At 43.9% G+C, this 22217-nt stretch overlaps 1 protein-coding gene across 1 annotated transcript in view; it reads right to left on the bottom strand.

The window, feature by feature from the left end:
* Window positions 1-744: 744 nt before the first annotated feature.
* LOC129837061 (G patch domain-containing protein 8-like) overlaps window positions 745-22217 on the bottom strand; it is a 60518-nt gene continuing 39045 nt past the window's right edge. The window contains exons 2-4 of the mRNA XM_055902962.1: window positions 17488-17625; window positions 11198-11328; window positions 745-10776 (exon numbers count right to left, since the gene is read on the bottom strand). Of these exons, the coding sequence (XP_055758937.1) occupies window positions 6537-10776; window positions 11198-11328; window positions 17488-17625 (4509 nt within the window). The 3' untranslated portion in view covers window positions 745-6536. The remainder of the gene's footprint in view (window positions 10777-11197; window positions 11329-17487; window positions 17626-22217) is intronic.

Here is a 22217-nt window from a genome sequence, read left to right as displayed (position 1 = left end):
TAGTGGGACTATCATTTGTTTTTCAACAGGAAAATTACCCAAAACTCTCCAGGCTGTGTAAGGGCTATTTGACCAAGATGGAGAGTGATTGAGTCCTGCATCAGATTACCTGGCCTCCACAATCACCCGATCTTAACCTAATTGAGATGGTTTGGGATGAGTTGGACCACGGAGTAAAAGAAAAGCAGTCAACAAGTGCTCAGCACGTGTGGGAACTCCTTCAAGACTGTTGAAAAAGCATTACAGGTGAAGCTGGTTGAGAGAATGCCAAGAGTGTGCAAAGCTGTCATCAAGGCAAAGGGTGGCTACTATATTTTCATTTGTTTAACACTTTTTGGGGTTACTACATGATTCTATATATGTTATTTAAATGTTTGATTGTCTTCACTATTATTCTACAAAGTAGAACATTTAAAAAATACAGAAAAACCCTTGAGTAGGTGTGTCCAAGCTTTTGACTGGTACTGTAGATGTTTGTATCACCCCTGGCAGGAGTCTCCTAATCTCACAGACGCCAAATCAATCAAATCTCCAAAAGCTCCAAAAGCACTCTGGGTAATCTACTCAATATACGCCATCTGGACCTGAACTGAGATAGTGTGTGTATGTGCGTTGCGCATGTGTGTGTAAATGTTTGTGTGTGCCCATGCGTGGATGTTTATGTGTGGTTGTGTGTGAGAGCAGACATTGAGCCCCAAAAAACTAAGAGCATAGCATGTGAAATAAGCAGACAGAGAAATGGAGTTTCTGTAAAGTAATTTTATTGTCCCATGGTTGTATAATGCAGTCAGTCTTTGTCTCTCTACCCCTCAGCAGGGCAGATATATTTACATTACATTGTACACCAGATATATGGAAACATGTTATTAAATTTTCATGCATTCCATTTTATGTGTGTGTGTGTGTGTGTTGTCCCAGGGATGATAGTCTTTGTTTAAGTTGCAGTATTTCCAGCTTTTAATGTGATTGATGCCTTTTTGTACAAATGCTTAACTAACCTGTATGAAACGGAGATGGCCCTTACTTTTTCTTGATTGCTATCTCTCTTTCTCTCCCTCTATTTCTCACCTTTTGTTCTCTCACTATATCCCTCAAGCGCTCTCTCTCTCCCTTACACGTTCTCTTCTTTCTCTCTCGCTCTGCTCTTTCTCTCAATTCAATTCACTTCAATTCAAAGGGGATTTACGGGCATGGGAAACACATGGTTATATTGCCAAAGCAAGTGAAAAACAATAAACAAAAGTGATATAAGCAATCAGAAATTAATAGTTAACATTACAAACACAAAAGTTTCAAAAGGATAAAGACATCTCAAATGTTATATTATTAGCTAGGTATAGTGTTGTAACAGTGTGCAAATAGTTGTAGTATGAATGGCAAGGGCAAATAAACAGATATAGGTTGTATTTACAAAGGTGTTTGTGCTACACTGGTTGCCCTTTTCTTGTGGCAATAGGTCACACATTTGGCTGCTGTGATTGCACACTGCGGTATTTTGACAAATAAGGGAGTTTGTCAATATTTGATTGGTTTTCAAATTCTTTCTTGGTCTGTGTGAACTGAAGGAAATATGTGTCTCTATGTTCATAGAAAGTTAGGAAGTGCATCTTAGTTTCCACCTTGTTTTGTGGACAGTGGGCACATAGCCTTTCTTCTCTCTCTCTGCCTATGGCGGCCTCTCTCAGTAGCAAGGCTCATGGAGTCTGTAAATAGGCAAGGTTTTCTTAAGTTTGGGTCAGTCACCATGGCACTGGCGTACTGGATACCCTCACAGCCCAATGAGGGCCCATGCGCCTGTCTGACATTGGTCTATTTGTATTTTATTTAATAAATAATTTTCAAAGTAACCCTCCAAAAAGTCATTCATAAACCTTTTACATTTAAATATGTACTAGGAAGCTAAGTATTTGTTTATTGGGCTTCAATAATGTGACTGATCAAAGTCCCTCAGGCCTTGAAAAATAATTAAACTGATTGAAATGAAGGGGATATTGGTGAGCAAATGCCTGGTCAGAACTACGACGGCACCAGTGCCATGAGTGGAGCTTACTTAGGTGTTCAAAAGTGCATGTCAGACCGAGAGACTAACTCTTCTTAATTCTTCATGAGTTTTAGTTTAGAAAACGATCTCTTCACAGACAGACAGTTACAGGGATGGTTATAAACTGCTTGATTGCCATAGCAACATCAGGGAAACTGGGAAGAATGGAGTGGTGCTTCAAATATAGCAGTTCTGCAATATCTTTAATTGAGTCTCTCACAGTCTCCTTAATTGTAGGCCTAGGAAGCGCTGGGACATCTTGTCTGTATACTGGACAGCCAGTAAATTGGCAGATGCAAATAGATATCTTTAGTGGACAACAGTTCTTGCGTTCTTGATTTTGTTCATACTGGTGAACTGTCATTTGAGTTGTGGTTGCAATATTAACAGTCCTTTATCTCTGGTATATCTTGCTATGCACCATTCAAGACTAAGTTTAAATTGTGTGCAGCGCAATGGACAAATAATGCACAATGTCGCAGAAAAATCTGTATGGGTTGACAATACTCAGTATAGAAAACAGTCGGGCCTGTAACCTGGACCTACAGGCCGTGGTAAACATTTGCACACAAAAATGTGAGCCGACGCAGCCGCATACTGTAGCTGCTATAGGCCTCTACATAGAAAAAAAGAGAGATTGGCATTAATAGACTGGTCTTACACACAACACCTTTCTATCCAAGCTGGGAGAGAGCCCGAGGAATGGCTCATGTCATGCACGTTCAGTTAGGATATACAGGACAGTTGCGAACTCTGACCTTTTGGAGGGTCCAGAGAAACTGCATTACGCCAGTGCACAGTCCTCAGGTATTCTGCCACTGTATATTCTCTTTTTAGGGCAAGGTAGCATTCCACTTTGCTCTGTTTTTTGGTTAATTACTTCCAATGTGTCAAATAGTTTTCTCATGATTTGGTTGGGTCTAATTGTGTTGCTGTCCTGGGGCTCTGTGGGGTCTGTTATTGTTTGTGAACAATGTCCCAGAACAAGCTGGCTGAGGGGACTTCTCTAGGTTAATCTCTTTGTAGGTGATGGCTCTGTTATGGAATATTTAGGTGTTGCTTCCTTTTAGGTGGTTGTACAACATAACATCTCTTTTCTGGATTTTGATAATTAGCTTGTATCGTCCTAATTCTTCTCTGCGTGCATTAGTTTGGGTTTTACGTTCTACACAGAGTCTCAATTTGACTTGGTGTGTCCCATTTTGTAACTTTTTGGGGTTGGTGAGTAGACCTCAGACCTCACAACCATAGAGGGTAATTGGTTCTATAACTGGTTCCAGTATTTTTAGCCAGATCCTAATTGGGATGTTGAATGTTATGTTCCTTTTGATGGCATAGAAGGCCCTTCTTGCCTTGTCTCTCAGATCATTCACAGCTTTGTGGAAGGTACCTGTGGTGCTGATGTTTAGGCTGAGGTAGGTATAGTTCTTTGTGTGCTCGAGGGCAATGGTGTCTAGATAGAATTTGAATTTGTTGGACACCATTATTTTTGTCTTACTGAGATTTACTGTCAAGGCCCAGGTCTGACAGAATCTGTGCAGAATATCTAGGTGCTGCTGTAGACCTGCCTTGGTTGGGGACAGAAGCACCAGATCATCTGCAAAAAGTAGACATTTGCCTTCAGAGTATAGTAGGGTAAGGCCGGGTGCTACAGACTGATCTAGTGCCCTCGCCAATTCATTGATATATATGTTGAAGAAGGTGGGGCTCAAGCTGCATCCCTGTCTCACCCGAGGAAAGAAATCTGTGTTTTTTGCCAATTTTAACTGTACACTTGTTGTTTGTGTACATTCATTTTATAATGTTGTATGTTTTCCCCCCAACACAGCTTTTCATCAATTTATATAGCAGACCCTCATGCCAAATTGAGTCAAAAGCTTGTTTTGAAATAAACAAAGCATGAGAAGACTGCTTTTGTTTTGTTTGTTTGTCAGTTTGGGTGTGCAGGGTGTATATGTGGTCTGTCGTACAGTAATTTTGTAAAAAGCCAATTTGACATTTGCCCAGGACATTGTTTTCACTAAGGAAATGTAGGAGTCTGCTGTTGATGATGCTGCAGAGGATTTTCCAAAGGTTGCTGTTGAGGCATATCCCATGGTAGTTTTTGGAGTCGGATTTGTCTCCACTTTTGTGGATTAGGGTGATCAGGCCTTGGTTCCAAATTTTGGAGAACGTGCCAGAGCTGAGGTCTGTATATTTGATTATTTTGTTAAGGATATTGTCAACACCACAGGCCTTTTGAGGGTTTGTATTTTGTCCTGTAGTTCATTCAATGTAATTGGAGAATCCAGTGGGTTCTGGTTGTCTTTAATAGTTGATTCAAGATTTGTAATTTATAATGCATACGTTTTTGCTCTGTTTTTTGTTAGCACATTCTAAGCATGTATATCTAGAACCTAAAACGGTTCTTTGGCTGTCCCCATAGGAGAACGCTTTGAACAACTATTTTTGGTTCCAGGTAGAACCCTTTTCAATTCCATGTAGAACCCTTTCCACAGAGGGTTCTACATGAAACCCCAAAATATTTTACCTGGAACCAAAAAGGGTTCTCCTATGGAACCCTTTTTTTCTAAGAGTGTATGACCAAAAATATTCGAGAAGTGGTTTATCCATTCATCTCCATTTTGGATAGATAGCTCTTTGTGTTGATCCCAGAAGTGGTTTGATTCTATGTATTCTTCAATTACATTGAGCTGATTTCTGATGTGCTTTCCCTTCTTTTGCCTTAGTGTATTTCTGTAGTGATTTAATATTTCATCATAGTGAAGACATAGGCTCAGGTTTTTGGGGTCTCTGTTTTTGAACGGATAGGTTTCTACATTTCTTTCTTAGATTTTTGCATTCTTCATCAAACCATTTGTCATTGTTGTTCATTTTCTTGTCTGCTTGGAATTGTTTTATTTGATAGGATAGCTGAAAGGTCAAATATTCAGTTTAGGCTTTCTACTACAGGTTTACACCTTCACTATTGCAGTGAAATGTTTTGTTCAGGAAGTTGTCTAAGAGGGATTACATTTTTGTTTGCCAATTGTTTTTTGGTAGGTTTCTACACTACTTTCCTTCCATCTATAACATTCCTTAATAGCATGCAGTTTGTTCGGCTCTGATGTCTCATGTTGAGTGTTGCTCTGTTCAAGCAACTGTAATTTTGCTGTGATCTGATAGGGGTGTCAGTGGGCTGACTGCGAACGCACTGAGAGACTCTGGGTTGAGTTCGGTGATAAAGTAGTCTACAGTACAACTGCCAAGGGATGAGTTTTAAGTGTATCTATTGAAGGAGTCCCCTCGAAACCTACCAGACCCACCGTGCAGTAGATTTGTTGGTTGTTTTGTCATAGTTGTGTCTGGGGGGCATATTGGGGAGGGAATGCTGTCCCCTCCAGGTAGGTGTTTGTGCCCCTGTGTGCTGAGAGTGTCAGGTCCTTGACTGGTTCTGGCGTTTAGGTCGCCACAGACTAGAATATGGAAATGGTTGATCTCCCCATCTAGGATGGAGAAGCTGTTGTCATTAAAGCATGGATTCTAGTGGGGGTATACAAGTAGCACACAGGAGAACATTTTTCTCTGTTATTCAAACCAGATGTAAAATGCTCCTGTTTTGATTAATTCAATAGAGTGGGCTAGGTCTGATTTACACCAAATTAGCATACCCCCTGAGTCTCTTCCCTTTTTCACTCCTGGTAGTTTGGTGGATGGGACTAACAGCTCTCTGTAACTAGTGGGTCTGTCTCCTCTATACCAGGTTTCTTGTAGGATGACAATGTCTGTATTTCTGATGTCTTTGGTGAAGTCTGTGTTCCTGCTCTTTAGGCCAAAGGCAGATGACCTCAGACCTTGGATATTCCAGCATGATATAGTAACAGCTTTGTGTTCCATAGTGTCCAGTGTTGTGCTTGGGGCTGAATGGGGCTTGGGCGGGTGTAGGAGTGGGGGTTGGTCCTATTGCTCTGCTCACAGCCTGGGCGTCTGTCTGTCGCTCTCTCTCTCAGGTGTTACGGTACTTCAAAAGACAGCCAGTGTGCCTAACGCTCAGAGAGGAAGAAAGAGATGAGAGAAAGCCAGCTAGTCTTAGCAGATGCACGGTTTCCCTTGATTCATACTTAAATGGGGATCAAAAGGAGCTTCTCTCTCGCGCACACAGTCACTGTCGAAGGAAAACCTCATCTCCGACTTTTCAGGATTTAAATGTGTTATTTTTTATTAACAAACATACAATTATGAAACTTCAGAAGCTATTTTGAATACATTGAGGGGAGTTAATGCTTCCAATACATGTATAAACATGAAAATGGGCAAAAATGGAGTTAAAAGGTTTTCATCAGACAGCGACGAAATGCACACACATGCTCACACACGCATGCACTCATACAAAAACACATGCACGCATACATACACAAATTAAGAAAATTCAGTGGAGTGTTATACTGTATGGGACATTATTGTCCAGGAGTTGCTAACATGGCATTGTATTACTATGTGATGTCATCAGAGAGCATCATAATGCTTTCTGTTGAAACCTCAATGACCAAAGTCTTTCTGGACACGGTGGTCTCGGTGGTGGCAGTGTGAGGGGGGAGAGAGCGGTGAGGGGAGAGGGGTGGATGGCATGGGAGGGAGGGAGGAGATGTAGAAGAGGATGGGAGAGAAGAATGGAGGGAAAGATAGAAGAGATGGAGAATGGATGGGGGAGAGGGGGGTGTAGGAGGGTCAGGTGATGAGGTGGTGAGGTGTGGGGGGCGAGAGAGGAAGAGGTAGAGGAGGGTGACGAGAGTGCCATGCTAAAAGATGTGTGTTGTAGAATGAAAGGATGAAGGGTGAGTGGAGGAGGGTGGGTCATTAGAGGCTGCGGTATGGGGACAGGGGGATGAGGAGGGGGGAGGCTGGGGGTAGAGTGTGTCTGTAAGAGCTGTGTTTGTATGGGGTGTGCATCTAGCTTTAGAGAGGTATTTAGGGAAGTGGAGTGTGTGTTTTTATCTTGAGTGTGTGCCACATGTGTACGTGTGTGTGTGGGGTGTGTGTATGGCTCTGGGGAGGGGGTATGGTGTGTGTGTCCCGGTGTGTGTGTCTCTGTTCCCTGTAGCAGTCTCTGCATGTGCTCTCGTGCCTGCTCCTGCAGACAGCGATACTTGCCCATCTCCTCAGCGCTGAAGCTGATTGGCTGTTGAGCCAGAGGAGGGGAGGGGTCTTGTGACCACTGACCGCTGTGAGGTAAAGTTAGGGCAGGATATGAGGTCACAGCAGGATGTGATGTCAGGGAAGGACAGGACGTGTCCTCTCCAGTTTTCTCAGGACTCTGAGACGAGAGGGGTTGAGGGTCCGGTCGACTACTTTGAACCGCTCCATTCTTCATACTCTCCTTCCCTTGGTTGTGGTCCTGGACCTGTGTCTGGACCTGGTCTTGATTGTGGTCCTCTTTCTCTGTTTGGTCAGGGTCCTCCCTCTCTCTTTCTGCCCCTCGTCTCTTAGTTCCTCTCCTGATCGCTGGTAGTTTCCCAATAAGTGGCAGTAGCAGAGTTCTGCTGGGGTTCCCCTCTCTGGGCTTTGGGGGGGCTTTGGGCTCTCTGTTTGAGAGACATGTAGGCTGTGCTGTGGGGTTGGGGTTCCTGTCCTGTGGATGGATGGTATCAGTGCTGGGCAGAGGTCTAGGAGGAGTAGGTTTGAGGCTGGGGGCTTGGTGTTTCTCCTTTGTGGGTGAGGGAGATGGTGCTCGCCTGGGCACCCCTGTTGTTTTTCTCCCTGTCAAGATGAGTCTTGAGCGGGTACTAACGCTACTCCACCCCCCACTCAGGTCTGACACACTGGTGCTGCTGCTACAGGAGCCAGGGCTGGGCTGTCGGGGCAGCCAGTCAGGGCTAGAATCAGGCCAGGGGCCTGTGCTGGAGATGGGGCATCTGGTAACCTGCACACTGGGGACAGACTGGGAGCCAGGACTGGGGCTGTGTCTATAGTCAGGGCATCTGGTAACCCAGTCCCAGCTTAAACAATCAGGGCTGGGGCTGGGGCCAGGTCGCGATCCCTTCTCCCACCTGCTCCAGCTCTCTCTACCTTCAGTGGACCTCTGTCTCTCCCAGTTGTCATCCCAGCTGTATCTGTCCTCCCTGCAGTATGTCCTCCTATCCTCCCAACTGTCACTGCTGCCCCAGGTACATCTGTCTGGGCTTGAGTTCCCTGGTCCCCTGTCCCAGACCTCTCCCTCCCTAGGACTAGACCTCCATCCCCTGTCCCCCTCCAGAGTCCTGTGACTGGGGGTCGAGAGATACCCATGCCAGCCCCTTCCACTGAATCCTCCAGGGCTGGATCCCTTGCTTACTAACCCATACCTCCTCCTCTCCCTGCTCCCTCTTTCCCAACAGCCTCTACTCCCTCCATCCCAGCTCTCCCTCCTCCCACTCTCTGTTCTCTCCCACTCCTCACTCTCTGACCACTTTCTATTCATGTGTTTCCTGTTTCTGTGGATGTATTTAATCTTCCTCACTGGGCCACTAGAAATGTTGCTACCAGGGATGTTGTCATGACGACTGTAGATTGGGTTGTCCCCGTGGCAACCGTGGAGACAACCATATGCCACTTGGAGGTTGTGAGCCTTTCCCGAGGGCAACCCGGAAGTAGAACACAGAGAGGAGTCTGAACACCAGTAGAAAGGCCATCCCTTCCTTTCTCCTCTCTCCACCTTCCCATATCTCTCTCTGACTATCTCTCTATACAGCTGAGACTCTGTGCTGTAGTACTCTGTCCTCTCTCTGACTCTTGGTGCTGTGTTGAACAGGGAGGCAGAGTTATAGTTATAGTGATGTTGGTCTCTACTGTGACTCCTGTGAGGCCTCTGTCTATCAGAGCAGGGCACAGACTCAGAGTCACACTCTCCCACCAGGCACAGAGTCCCACCCCTCCTCCTCTTCCCCCTCCTCCTCTTCCCCCCTGCCTTTCTTCTCTTTCCGCCCGTCTCGCCCTCCCGCTCTATTTCCCTGTCTCCTTCTCCCCCTCTGTCTCCGTCACATCTCCTCTTTCCGCCCCACCAGGTGGAAACAGAGGTTATGACGCTCCTAAGACGCTGCCGCTCTCCCTCACACTCGTTTGAAGTCCCATTATACCTTTCCCCTCTCCTCCTCTTCTTCTTTGTGCTGTCGTTTACATTTCGGCATGACACATCTGTCGGAGTGCTTACTGAACCGCCCACGGAGTGTGTGCGCGAGCTGGCAGCGTGCGTACACACACATCGAACCTCGCTTGCACACACACACACGGCGGCACAGGGCTGGATGACAGCCTCTAATTTAGGCCTGGGGGTTCTGATGGCTCGTTCTCTCTCCTGTCTCACATGTCCTCCTAGTCTGCCTCCCTGGGGATTGTGGGGGTTTGTGTGAGTGTTGTCACCGCAAAGGGGGTCACCGTTCCCGAAGAGGGGGTGGTGCCATCTGAACCCAGATTCACCTCCACTCTCTGGCACTGTTGCTTCTGCCTGGAAGGCTGCTGTCACTCCATGTGCTTCTGTCTTCTCTACAATGTGACAGGATGATGAGTGTGTGGCTCCCTCTTCTGTCCTGCCTGTCTCTGTATATAGATCTGTATTGGATTCTACATTTTCTGTGTCCTGAGGAGGAGGCTGGGAGCTAGAGAACATGAGGGAGTCGGACTCCTCTGTGTGTTTCTCTGTCTCCTGCTGGCTTGCTGAGTGGTTACAGTGTGACTTGGTTTGACAGTGGTTGTGGTTGTGTTCAGGGTTAAAGTGTAGTGGGTTGGTGTGGGGTTGCCAGTGTGTGGGTTTGCAGCTGTAGGAGAGGTGGGGTTTGGCTGTGGTAAACTGCAGCAGTTTTACTGGCCACCTCAGACGGCTGGATCCGTCTCTGGCAACCACATGGAGATATGAAGACATAGGAGTCTGATTCACCTCATGGCCCTGTTGTCTGTGCTCTGTACTCCTGTTCCCCTCCTCCCTCTCTTCCCTCTCATCTGCTGTCCCGTGTTCAGGGCTCTGGTCTGTTTCTCTCAGTCTGGCATTACGGGTAGGACAGCCTGGGTCATGGCTAGCAGAGAACCTGTCGCTCTCCTCCCCTCCTCTCTTCTCTCTTCTCTCCTCCCCCTCTTCCCCGCCTGAGGGTTCTGTCTTGTTTCCGGGGGGGAGGCTGTTGGTTGGTTGTCCTAGTAACAGGTTGTCTGGGTGACGCAGCTGTAGCTCATCTCCTCCCCTTCCCTTCTTCATCTGCCCTCTTCCTCCTCTCCCCTCCTCCTCTTGCTGGTCTGAGAAGACAGAGGCAGATGGCTCTAGCTTTGGGCCCCTCCTGGAGAAACAGAAGGATACCCCCACCCTTCCTCTGTCTCTACCCCACGGAAAGGCAGGGTCCTGGGGAGAGCTGTTCAGGCGAGGCTGGGGATCCTCCAGAGAAGGTCCACATCTGGAATGCAAGGCTGGGGGTGGGGAGGCTTGGAAGGGCCCTCCAGGGAAGATGGGTATGTGGGTAGGGTCCTCTGGCTGCTGGGGCTGGGAGTTGGAGAGAGGCTTGGTCTGGAGATGGGGGGAGTCCTCTCCCTGTAGGCTGAGAGGGATGGTCTGGGGCTGGGTTAGACGTAGGGTAACAGCGGGTCGCTGGGAGTTCCCTGTGGTTTGGATTAACCCTGTTTGGGTCAAGGGGACATGGCAGTCCCCTGGTCTGTTGTCTCTCTCTCCACAGTGTCTCTCTGAATGCTGGATCTCAGCTCTCACTGTCCCTCGGAACCTAACAACCTGGCCTGGTACCCTGGTGCAAAGGAGAGGAGAGGTGGAGACGAGAGGATAGCAGAGAACAGAATAAATATAACATTTGTGAAAATGTCAAACACTGTCCATATTATGCAGTTTACTGTGAGTGTTCATGTTATATTAACTCAGCCCGTGTTTACAGTATCTAGGCCAGCTCTTACATCCATCACTCTGAGGACCAGAGAGACTGACAGTGTGTGTGCAAGTGAGCGTATGTGGACAGTATGTGTGTATCATAGAGATCTCCTTGCAGTGCGCTTGGAAAGCAGGTCTACACACACACACACACACACACACACACACACACACACACACACACACACACACACACACACACACACACACACACACACACACACACACACACACACACACACACACACACACACACACACACACACACACACACACTCTCTTACCTGTGTGTCTGTTGTCGTAGCAGTGCTAGTTGGTGCAGGTGTCTCAGAGCTCTCTCCTGCTTGCGGTCGTCCTTCCACGACTTAGACGCAACGTTCCGAGCAAACTCCCTCTGCTTCAACTCCTTTAGTCTCTACAGGGAGGAGAGGAGAGGGTCAGTGTGTGTGTGTGTTGTGTGGAAACTCTATTTCAGCTCCCTCTATCTGTGGGAAAAACCATCTCTGAGTGTGAATTGTGTATCAATCAAAAGTGTTGTTTCTACATCCTCTGCATGTTGTTTCTACATCCTCTGCCATAGAAACTGTATCACAGGGAGAATGGTGATGATTGAGGACTGACAGTGTTATAAGCCTAATGATGATGAGAGTTGCAGTCTGTCAGATTGTCATCTCTCAGCAGGCTGCAGTGTATCAACCCTTCAATCATCAGCCTAAATGCCAGCAACCATCTGTCACATTAATATGGACTTCATCATAAGAGGATCATTTAGGAAACGTACTTCATTACGCAAATCTCAGTGATAATCCTGCTTATTGAAATCTTACATTGAAAACATTGACTGAAGTATGATGTTGTTACTGATAGAAACTACAGACCACTGATAGGATAAATAAAGCATAGACAACACTACAAGAACTGCATTGGAAGGCCCTAAAATCCCTCTAATTTAGAATCATCTAGAACTGCTCTGGAACTCCTGTCTAACTCCCTAGAACCCTCTAGAACTGAACCTGGAACTCACCTCTAACTCCCTAGAACCCTCTAGAACTGAACCTGGAACTCACCTCTAACTCCCTAGAACCCTCTAGAACTGAACCTGGAACTCACCTCTAACTCCGTAGAACTCTAGAACTGAACCTGGAACTCACCTCTAACTCCGTAGAACCCTCTAGAACTGAACCTGGAACTCACCTCTAACTCCGTAGAACTCTCTAGAACTGAACCTGGAACTCCTAAGATCACAGCAAGCACCATCTCTGTATCATCAGCACTGAGAAACAGATCACTACACTGTGTGTGTGTGTGGGTCTCCTCTCCATCGGTCTGCTCCTTCAGGTGTGCCAGCTCTTTCAGGGAAATAGTGATTCATGTCTCTTTCTCTGCCTTCCTTTGTTAATCATTTTTCATCCTGCCTTTATCTGCGCTTGGCAGGTAGAGGTGTGTGTGTGTGTGTGTGTGTGTGTGTGTGTGTGTGTGTGTGTGTGTGTGTGTGTGTGTGTGTGTGTGTGTGTGTCTTCAGGCTGTAGAGGGATGTAAGGTGTCTGACAATAGCTGCTTCACTCTCCTCTATTCTATCAGCCTCTCTCTCCTCTCCTGTCTCCCCTTCTCTCGCTCTCTCTCACTCTCATTAGTTTATCATATTTACACCTAACTTACTGTCTAGGAGCCTCCATTTGATCTAACAATAGATCTATAATTTTATCTAGCCACTATCTATCCCAACAGCTGATTATTTCCTGCATCTGTCTGACATGTCGTTCAGTCCCTCCTCTCTTCTGTCTTTCTCTCTCTCTCTCCTTCCCTCCTTACTCCTTCTACCCCTCCTCTCTCACTCTCCTCTCTTGCTATCATGAAATCACACACACAGTAAACCCTAAGGGCACATCTTGATACACTCAAATGAGCATGCATTTATTCGTGCACACTCTCACCATCACACCTCCCGTGGCTGCTAATCAATGTCAGATAAATTCATCCTGCTAATCCAGGAACACACACACACGTTGACAGTTCTCAGGTTAATCTGTAGTGAGCAGAACGCAAACGAGTGTTTCTATGTATTATCACTCACTACTTAACATCCCACTGTCAGCTCACTGTAGACGGCTTTGATGTGTTCTACTGCTGTGTGTGTGTGTGTGTGTGTGTGCGCATGTATTCATGTGTGCGTGCCTGCGTACGTGTGTGTGTGTAGGTAGCGTACAGTAAGGGGCTTTGAGTCTTTGATGTCAAATGCTGGTATGTGGGAAATATTAATCCTATTCCTACTCAGATGCATACATAATACATAACTAACTCTCTATCTGTGTGTATGTGGACATGATTACCTATAGTTGTTGGGACCAGAACTCCCCACAAGAATAGTAAACAAACAAAAATTTGACCAACTGGGGACATTTTGTTAGTCCCCACAAATGCTATCTCTAGGCGGTTTAGGGTTAAGGTAAGAATTAGGGTTAGAATTAGGTTTTAGGTTAGGGTTAGGAGCTAGGGTTAGGTTTAGGGTTAAGGTCAGGGTTAAGGTTAGGGAATATAGGATTTTGAATGGAACTTAATTTTTCCTCTCCACAAGGTTAGTTGTAGAAGAATGTGTGTGTGTGTGACAGGACTTCAATCATAGAAGGAGCGGATCTGTCAGTGACTGGACCACCTGAGAGTAGAGGAGTGAAGAGGAGGGAATAGAAGGAAAATTTTTATTTGTCACATGCGCCGAATACAACTTTACAGTGAAATGCTTAAGAGCCCTTTCCCAACAATGCATAGTTAAAAAGTAAGAAAAAATAACAAAAAAGAAAAACAAATGAAATGTTGTCACGCCCTGACCTTAGAGAGCCTTTTTATGTCTCTATTTTGGTTTGGTCAGGGTGTGATTTGGGGTGAGCATTCTATGTTTTGTTTTCTATGTTTCTTTATTTCTATGTTTTGGCCGGGTATGGATCTCAATCAGGGACAGCTGTCTATCGTTGTCTCTGATTGGGAATCAAACTTAGGTAGCCCTTTTTCCCTCCTTTCAGTGTGGGTAGTTATCTTTGTTAGTGGCACTATAGCCCTGTAAGCTTCACGGTTGTTTTTTGTTTGTTGTTTTGTTGGCGCTATTTTTAGTAAAAAGAGAAATGTACGCTCACCACGCTGCACTTTGGTCCACTTCCTTCAACGGCCGTGACAAATATATTAAAAACGTAAAGCTGATATGTCTTCAGTTAATAAGAATTCAACCCCTTTATTATGGCAAGCCTAAATCAGTTCAGGAGTAAAAATGTGCTTAATAAACTTCGTTATGTCCAAATATCACGCTGCACTTTGGTCCAATCCCTACTCCTCCTCTTCGTCTGAAGAGGAGGAGGACGACCGTTACACTATCCACAAAGTTTTTAATGCTGGTCAATTGTCTTGCACAAAGTATCTAAAATACTACTCTTAAATAATTAAATGTAAATATTAATATAATATATTAATTATATATTTTGATATATTCAGAAACAATAAGAAAATAAATAAATAATTAAATGTTAATTATATAAAGCAGCCCGTGTAATCATCTGCCAGAGTAGCCACAATCGGCCCGAGCCCCAAGTAATACATTTGGGCCAGATAACTCACACCGGAATCGGCCCAAGCGTGATCATCATCAAGAGATATGCTGGACCCTATGTCAGAGAGGTGTTTTTGGGACCACATCGTGTCTATTGTCCTGCAAACAGCCCTTGTGAAAACATGTTTTCAAAAGGCCTCCAGGACCAACTGCCTCTTCCATTTATTCCCATAGTAATTTGATATGGTTTGCATTGCAAATAAGGGCATAAACTGGGTCAAGACGCCAGAAGAGTAAGTAGACCTTACTCATGTCGCCTACAGTATAGCTATAACTATTTTTTAAATCTCTACATGTAGGTCTCCTGATTTAAACCCGATCAAACTTGTTGCAACTAAAATGTTGTTGAAATAATCATCTGCATGTTTGCCTGGCATGGATTGTGACTCCATCTCATTCCTCGCCCTCTTCAACTCAGCCAATGCCGCCTGACTCTACGCCAATGATGTGACTCACCGCCAATAATTACATGTAGATGATTGGAGGATTCTAAATTAATATCTAAGGTGCATTTTTCATTAGGGCAAATCTGTGAGGATATCTAAGGGGCTTTTATAGAATTGTAATGCAGGGTTAATAATAATAATTGCTTTGTTTAAAGATATTTTGGAGATGATTTAGTTTCAAATAACCGAAAGCGAGCGATTGCAATCTGAATAAATTGGAAAAAAGCCATTCTTGAACATGAGGTGAGACATTCTTACTAATTTGTAGATAAAACCAGTTTGTTCTTTAGAGGGAGAGAAACCAAAAGCCCACCGTGTCTATTTTTTGCAAAATCGTCAGTCCACATGTCAAGTGAAATTCCCACATTGTATTTACCCAAGTTCTCCCTTAACTCCAGGACCACCAACAGTTTGTGTTGTTGCTGCCTGATGCAGGACTCTAGTGCCAGATGAGACTCTCACACTGAAAACGCCTCCATTAATTGCCACAGTTTAGACTACCAATAAATCAGCGTTCTAACTCCCCTTGTAATTAGAGGTTGACCGATTAATCGGAATGGCCGATTAGTTAGGGCCGATTTCAAGTTTTCATAACAATCGGTAATCTGCATTTTTGGACACTGATTATGGCCGATTACATTGCACTCTGGCTGACTACCTGTTATGAGAGTGCAGCAAGGAGCCAAGGTAAGGTGCTAGCTAGCATTAAACTTATCTTTTAAAAAACAATCAATCTTAATCTTAACATGATCACTAGTTAACTACACATGGTTGATGATATTACTAGTTTATCTAGCTTGTCCTGCGTTGCATATAATCGATGCGGTGCCTGTTCATTTATCATTGAATCACATCCTACTTCGCCAAACGGGTGATATAACAAGCTCATTTGCGAAAAAGGCACGGTCATTGCACCAATGTGTACCTAACCATAAACATCAATGTGTTTCTTCAAATCAATACAGATGTATATATTTTTAAACATGCATATTTAGTTAATATTGCCTGCTAAAATGAATTTATTTTAACTAGGGAAATTGTGTCACTTCTCTTGCTTTCTGTGTAAGCAGAGTCAGGGTATATGCAGCAGTTTGGGCCACCAGGCTCGTTGCGAACTGTGTGAAGACCATTTCTTCCTAACAAAGACCATAATTAATTTGCCAGAATTGTACAGAATTATGACATAACATTGAAGGTTGTGCAATGTAACAGCAATATTTAGACTTAGGGATGCCACCCATTAGATCAAAATACGTAACGGTTTCGTATTTCACTGAAAGAATAAACGTTTTGTTTTCGAAATTATAGTTTCCGGATTTGACCATTTTAATGACCTAAGGCTCGTATTTCTGTGTGTTATTATATTATAACTAAGTCTATGATTTGATAGAGCAGTCTGACGGAGCGATGGTAGGCAACAGCAGGCTCGTAACCATTCATTCAAACAGCACTTTCCTGCATTTGCCAGCAGCTCTTTGCTGTGCTTCAAGCATTGCGCTGTTTATGACCTCAAGCCTATCAACTCCCGAGATTAGGCTGGCAATACTAAAGTACCCATTAGAACATCCAATAGTCAAAGGTATATGAAATACAAATAGTATAGAGAGAAATAGTCCCATAATAACTACAACCTAAAACTTCTTACCTGGGAATATTGAAAAATCATGTTAAAAGGAACTACCAGCTTTCATATGTTCTGAGCAAGGAACTTAAACGTTAGCTTTTTTACATGGCAAATATTGCACTTTTACTTTCTTCTCCAACACTTTGTTTTTGCATTATTTAAACCAAATTGAACATGTTTCATTATTTATTTCAGACTAAATAGATTTTATTGATGTATTATATTAAGTTAAAATAAGTGTTAATTCAGAATTGTTGTAATTGTCATTATTACAAATATATATATAAAAAAAATAATCAGATTAATTGGTATCGGCTTTTTTTGGTCCTCCAATAATCGGTACCGGTGTTGTGAAAATCCTAATCGGTCAACCTCTACTTGTAATAGTGTGGTGCAATGACAGAATGCCACCATCTACCACAAACGGTCACGGCATAAACGAACCACTGTACGTAATCCGTGTGTAATGTGTTTCTGTAGTGTTATACAATCCCAACATGTTTATTTCACTACCCCTGACAGGAAGAACAGACGTGTGTCTTTATAGCGGCAGCCTCTGAATCACAAACAGAACAGCCAGCACAAATAGGCTACATTCACCAGTCTCTACATTACAGCTCGGAAACTGGTGTGTGTGTCTATACGTGTGTGTGCGTGCGTGTGTGTATGTGTGCCCATGGCTAAAGTCTCTCTGTCGCTCCTATAGCTTGTTTCATGTCTTTGCCGCTGGCAACAACAAAGCCTTTACTCTGGGCTGCTGTAATTCATGTTCAGAACAATGACAGCTAAGCAACAGCTTTATGTTTATTTTACGTTTCTCTGTGTAGGATGAGACTGGAAGACTTGGTCTGCGTGTGTGTGAGGAGAGGTTTGCATGTTTGTGCTTTTGTTTTTGTGTATGTTTGTTACCTGTCTGTGTGCGTGGTCATAGGAGTTGATATGGTTGTCATACTCCTGGTGTCTCAGGTACTGTTTTTCACACAGCTGACAGAAGAAACTCGACTTCCCATCATTCTCCACTGTACCTGCTGCACTCTCACCATGATCCTAGAGAGAGAGAGAGTGAAAGAGAGAGACAGAGGGACAGAGAGAAAAAATAAGTGGAGAGAGAGATAAAGAGAGAAGGGTTAGAAAGAGGGAAAGAGAGATGTTAGTTATGTTGTCACAGATGTCAACTCCAGATGTTCTGACCTCAGTGGTGTTTATGGAAAGCAGCAGTGTAGAGTGGAACAATTTCATCCTTCATAACACTACGTTAAACCTTCATAACGCTACGTTAGATCTTCATGTCACTACGTTAAAACAGACTTGTGTTGGTGTGGTTGAGCTTGATCTAAGAGAGGAGACATGGGCTAGCCTAGGATACAATAAAAAAATTCTCCCCCATCCACCCCCACACCCAGTCATGCGTCTAGAGTGACTTGACGTGAGTGGGTTTCCTCAGCGGCCAACCCCTAGGACACAAACTGCTGTCTATCAGTGTGGGTGGGTGGGTGGGGGTGTGTCAGTGTGTTCACGCTCTGCAGCAGAATGTAATTTCCCTGAGGCTAGGAGCTGCCAATAAACACTACTGAATCCTGCTCTGCCCTGACATGATGGGAATTTAATTTGAGTCCCTCTCTCTTGCTTTCCCTCTCGCTCTGTGCCCCTTTCTCCATTTTGCCCATTCTGTCCCTCTGTTTCCCGCTCCTCTTCCCATTACCTGTTTCCTCCTCACTTCCGCACCCTTCTCTGTTTGCCTCCCCTCTTCCCCCTCTTTCTTATTCTCTCTCCTTTTCTTCTGTAAGCTCTAGATCATACAGTGACAGACTCCATCAGCACCAATTTCTTCAGTAATATGCTTGAGCCAAGGAAAAGAGAAAGGAGGGAGGGAAGGAGGGGTGGTGATGGAGGAGAACACAAAGGGAGGATGGAGTAGTAGAGAGGGGGGTGTTTGTGTTCAGGTAATATTAGAGCAGTGAAAATGTCAAAGTGACACTAATCTTTAGAGGCTGGAACATGCAGAGTTATAAAAAGGTGTATGTGTGTATTTTTGTGCACTTGTGTGGGTGAGTAAGTGTGTACACTTGCATGTTTGTGTGTGTGAGTGAGTGTGAGCATATACAGTTGTGTGTGTGTGTGTGTGTGTGTGTGTGTGTGTGTGTGTGTGTGTGTGTGTGTGTGTGTGTGTGTGTGTGTGTGTGTGTGTGTGTGAGCGTGTGAGCGTGAAAGCCCTCAGAAGAGAGAATTTATGATTAGATTTTTATGAGTCTGTGTTTTGGAAGGTGATCACTAAGCATATGGCCACGCTCTGTAAAGTCAAATCACCTCTTTCTTGGCTGTTTTGACATTTCACCCTCTTCCTCTGAGCTAGGCATCTCTCCCAAGTGGAACATCAGCAGAAATGGGTCCATTGAAGTGATTGAGCAAATCTGTCCACATAATAATATGGTGATAGAACTTGAACAGAAATAACTTCAAGGTGGTTTGGGGCTTTAACATCTGCTCTATGGATTTCTTTGGACACACAAGTTAGTATGCTAAACTAATGAGGGGCTGCTGAAAATACCTACATTGGTTGCTTGGCAACAGTTTAGGTACACTGTAAGTGGAAACATCAAACAACATAGTTTTGGGGGTAAATTCTCCTTTAACTAATGAGTAAACTGACCAGTCAGTCTAACAAGCAGGAGGCTTATCTCCCACTGCCAACTCTCCCACTGCCAACTCTGTGTGCTTATTTGTTTGTTTGTTTGTGTTTATCTATCTCCTAAGCACCTCACACCTCTCTCGTGTGTCTGAGAAATTAAGCTGAACCAGGGAGGTGTGTGTGCATGTGTGTGTCGTTTGTTCGAAATCAAATTCAAATCTAAGTTTATTGATCGCGGACAAAGATTTGCAGATGTTATCACAGGTGCAGTAAAATGCTTGTGTTTCTAGCTCCAACAGTGCAGTAATACCTAGCAATAAAATATACAAACACAACCCCCCCTCAATGTCAGAGTCCGGAATATAAATATATACATATAATGTATATAAATATATATACAACACACATAACATGGTGTGTATAGTGCCAGAACACTGCTGACAGCTCCTGCATATTTATCAAAAAAATTCTGCGATACACTCAAATATGAGAGGTTTCATTTTACATTATACACCTACAGTACACACACACCTCAGTTTGCCTCTGCAAGTAGCCATCCCCAGACACACACACTCTGACAAGTTGACGTCTCGTCACTAAATTAATCCAGACGTCAATTTGCTGATGCACCGTAAACCTGTTTATAAATTATACATTGTTTTCAGTCTCCACAAAACTCTCATTCAGAAACTTATTTAAGTGTCTGCCTGCCAGCTGAAAACCTTTACCTGTGTGTATGTGTGTGTGTGTGTGTGTGTGTGTGTGTGTGTGTGTATGCGCTACCTGCCCCTCCCCCTCTGAAGCATAGGCTACTGCAGCCTACTGATGTTACAAGCGTGATTCAGAAATTAGAGAGAGATTTTTAATTACAGAAGAATGGATTCACTTTTTCAATGCTAGTTAAGGATACTATAGTTATCAGTTTCCACATTGGATTTATTAACTACAAAAAGGTAAGACATGTTTTTAATTTTTTTCTGGTGCCCCTCTGCACACACAATTTTGTTAGCCACCTGGCTAGCTCTGGTCCAACGTTAAGCCAAATATCTGAAGTTCAAAGACATTCAAAGTTGCTCCATAGAAGCCGCTCCTCCGTAGGTATAATTCTATGGGCGTAATTCAGATAATGCATGTCATAACAAAATGACCAGCGCTTTCAGTTGTACAACTGACTAGGTATCCCCATTTCCCTTTCAAGCCAAGCCAAGCCTCCTCCTTGGCTCCTCCATCTCTCGCTCTCTCCCCACCCGCAAAATGTCAGCTGTGCTGCCCTGTTCTGGACCAGTTGTAATTTTCCTAAGTCTCTCTTTGTGGCACTTGACCACTCCAGGTGAGACAGAACTAGGGCCTGTTTTGTTGATAGTGATAAGAAGGCAGAGTAGAGCTTTATTATGGACATACTTCTCCCCATCTTAGCTACTGTTGCATCAATTTGTTTTGACCATGACCGTTTACAATCCAGGGTTACTCCAAGCAGTTTAGTCTCTTCAACGTGCTCAATTTCCACATTATTCATCACAAGATTTAGTTCAGCTTTAGGGTTTAGTGAATGATTTGTCCCAAATACAATGCTTTTAGTTTAAAAAAAATATTTAGGACTAACTTATTGCTGGCCACCCATTCTGAAACTGACTGCAGCTCTTTGTTAAGTGTTGCAGTGATTTCGCTTGTTGTGGTAGCTGAGGTGTATAGTGCTGAGTCACATATATAGACACACAGGCTTACTCAGAGCAAGTGACAGGTCATTAGTAAAGATTTTAAAAAGTAAGGTGCTTAGACAGCTGCCCTGGGGAATGCCTAACTTACTGGATTATGTTGGAGAGGCTTCCTTTAAAGAACACCCTCTGTGTTCTGTTAGAAAGGTAACTCTCATTCACAATATAGCTGGGGATGTAAAGCCATAAAGCGTATGTTTTTCCAACAGCAGATTATCATCGATAATGTCAAAAGCTACACTGAAGTCTAACAAAACAGCTCCCACAATCTTTTTATTATCAATTTCTCTCAGCCAATCATCAGTCATTTGTGCAAGTGCTGTGCTTGTTGAATGCCCTTCCCTATAAGCGTGCTGAAAATCGTTTAATTTGTATTGCTTTACTGGGAGGCTTGTCTATCAGAGGTAGACATGATATTTATGTTTGAGCTGATAGTGCAGGGTGAGCTACAACTGACTTCCTACTAGGGCAGACTGCCTCAGTTCTAACAGTATGACTCAGGTTCATACTGTACGTGCATGATCACTCCATACAATAGATGTAGGATTGACAGAGGCATTCAGGAGAGTAAGAGGTACATAAATGAGGTTACTTACATTATGACTGCCAACGGCCCTGGGACAATGTACATTTGCAGCAGCACTACAACAACTCAGCGAGTTGTCGGTAGAGATTATCTGAGCAGGGCTTGGGTCACAATTATGACACAGACACATCGTTGTTCACGCCTGTCATTTCTGTTAGACATGTTTGTCACGCTTCGAGTGGTTTACATGCATGTTGTGCGTGATTATGTCTGTGCTATAGACTATGAGGTGACAGCTTAATTTTCCACTCCTCTGCTGTTCTCTCCTCTCTCCCCCATCCTCTTCTCTCATCTCCTATACTCTGCTTTCATTGTCCCTGTTCACACAGAGTTTATCATATGATCCAACTTTCAAAACGAGTCCGTTTTAACTAGCTAGCTAGTTTAACTAGCTAGCTACTTTTTTCCAACTAGCTAGCTAGGTAGCTCTTTAGCTTTCTAGCACATTCACTAATTAGTATGTAAACAATAACAAGCTAGTTAGCTACCACATGTTCTTGTCAAACTGTCAACATAATAGCAAACAGGCAACAAGATATGCCAAATAACAGTCTAAAAACCACTTGAGGGTTCAGATACAAATCGCATGGCCAGAAATCAGATGTGTATGTGGCTTGAAATATCAGATTCCATGTGCTTTTTGGCAGTTCAGACTGCAGGAAAAAGAAGAGATTCGAATCTGTATTAGTTAATTTACTTGAGTCACTTC

Source organism: Salvelinus fontinalis, chromosome 38 (assembly GCF_029448725.1).
Source record: "Salvelinus fontinalis isolate EN_2023a chromosome 38, ASM2944872v1, whole genome shotgun sequence".
In the NCBI taxonomy this organism is placed as follows: Eukaryota; Metazoa; Chordata; class Actinopteri; order Salmoniformes; family Salmonidae; genus Salvelinus; species Salvelinus fontinalis.
The sequence above is the reverse complement of the archived record's forward strand: the minus strand, read 5'-3'. Positions and strand labels throughout refer to the sequence as shown.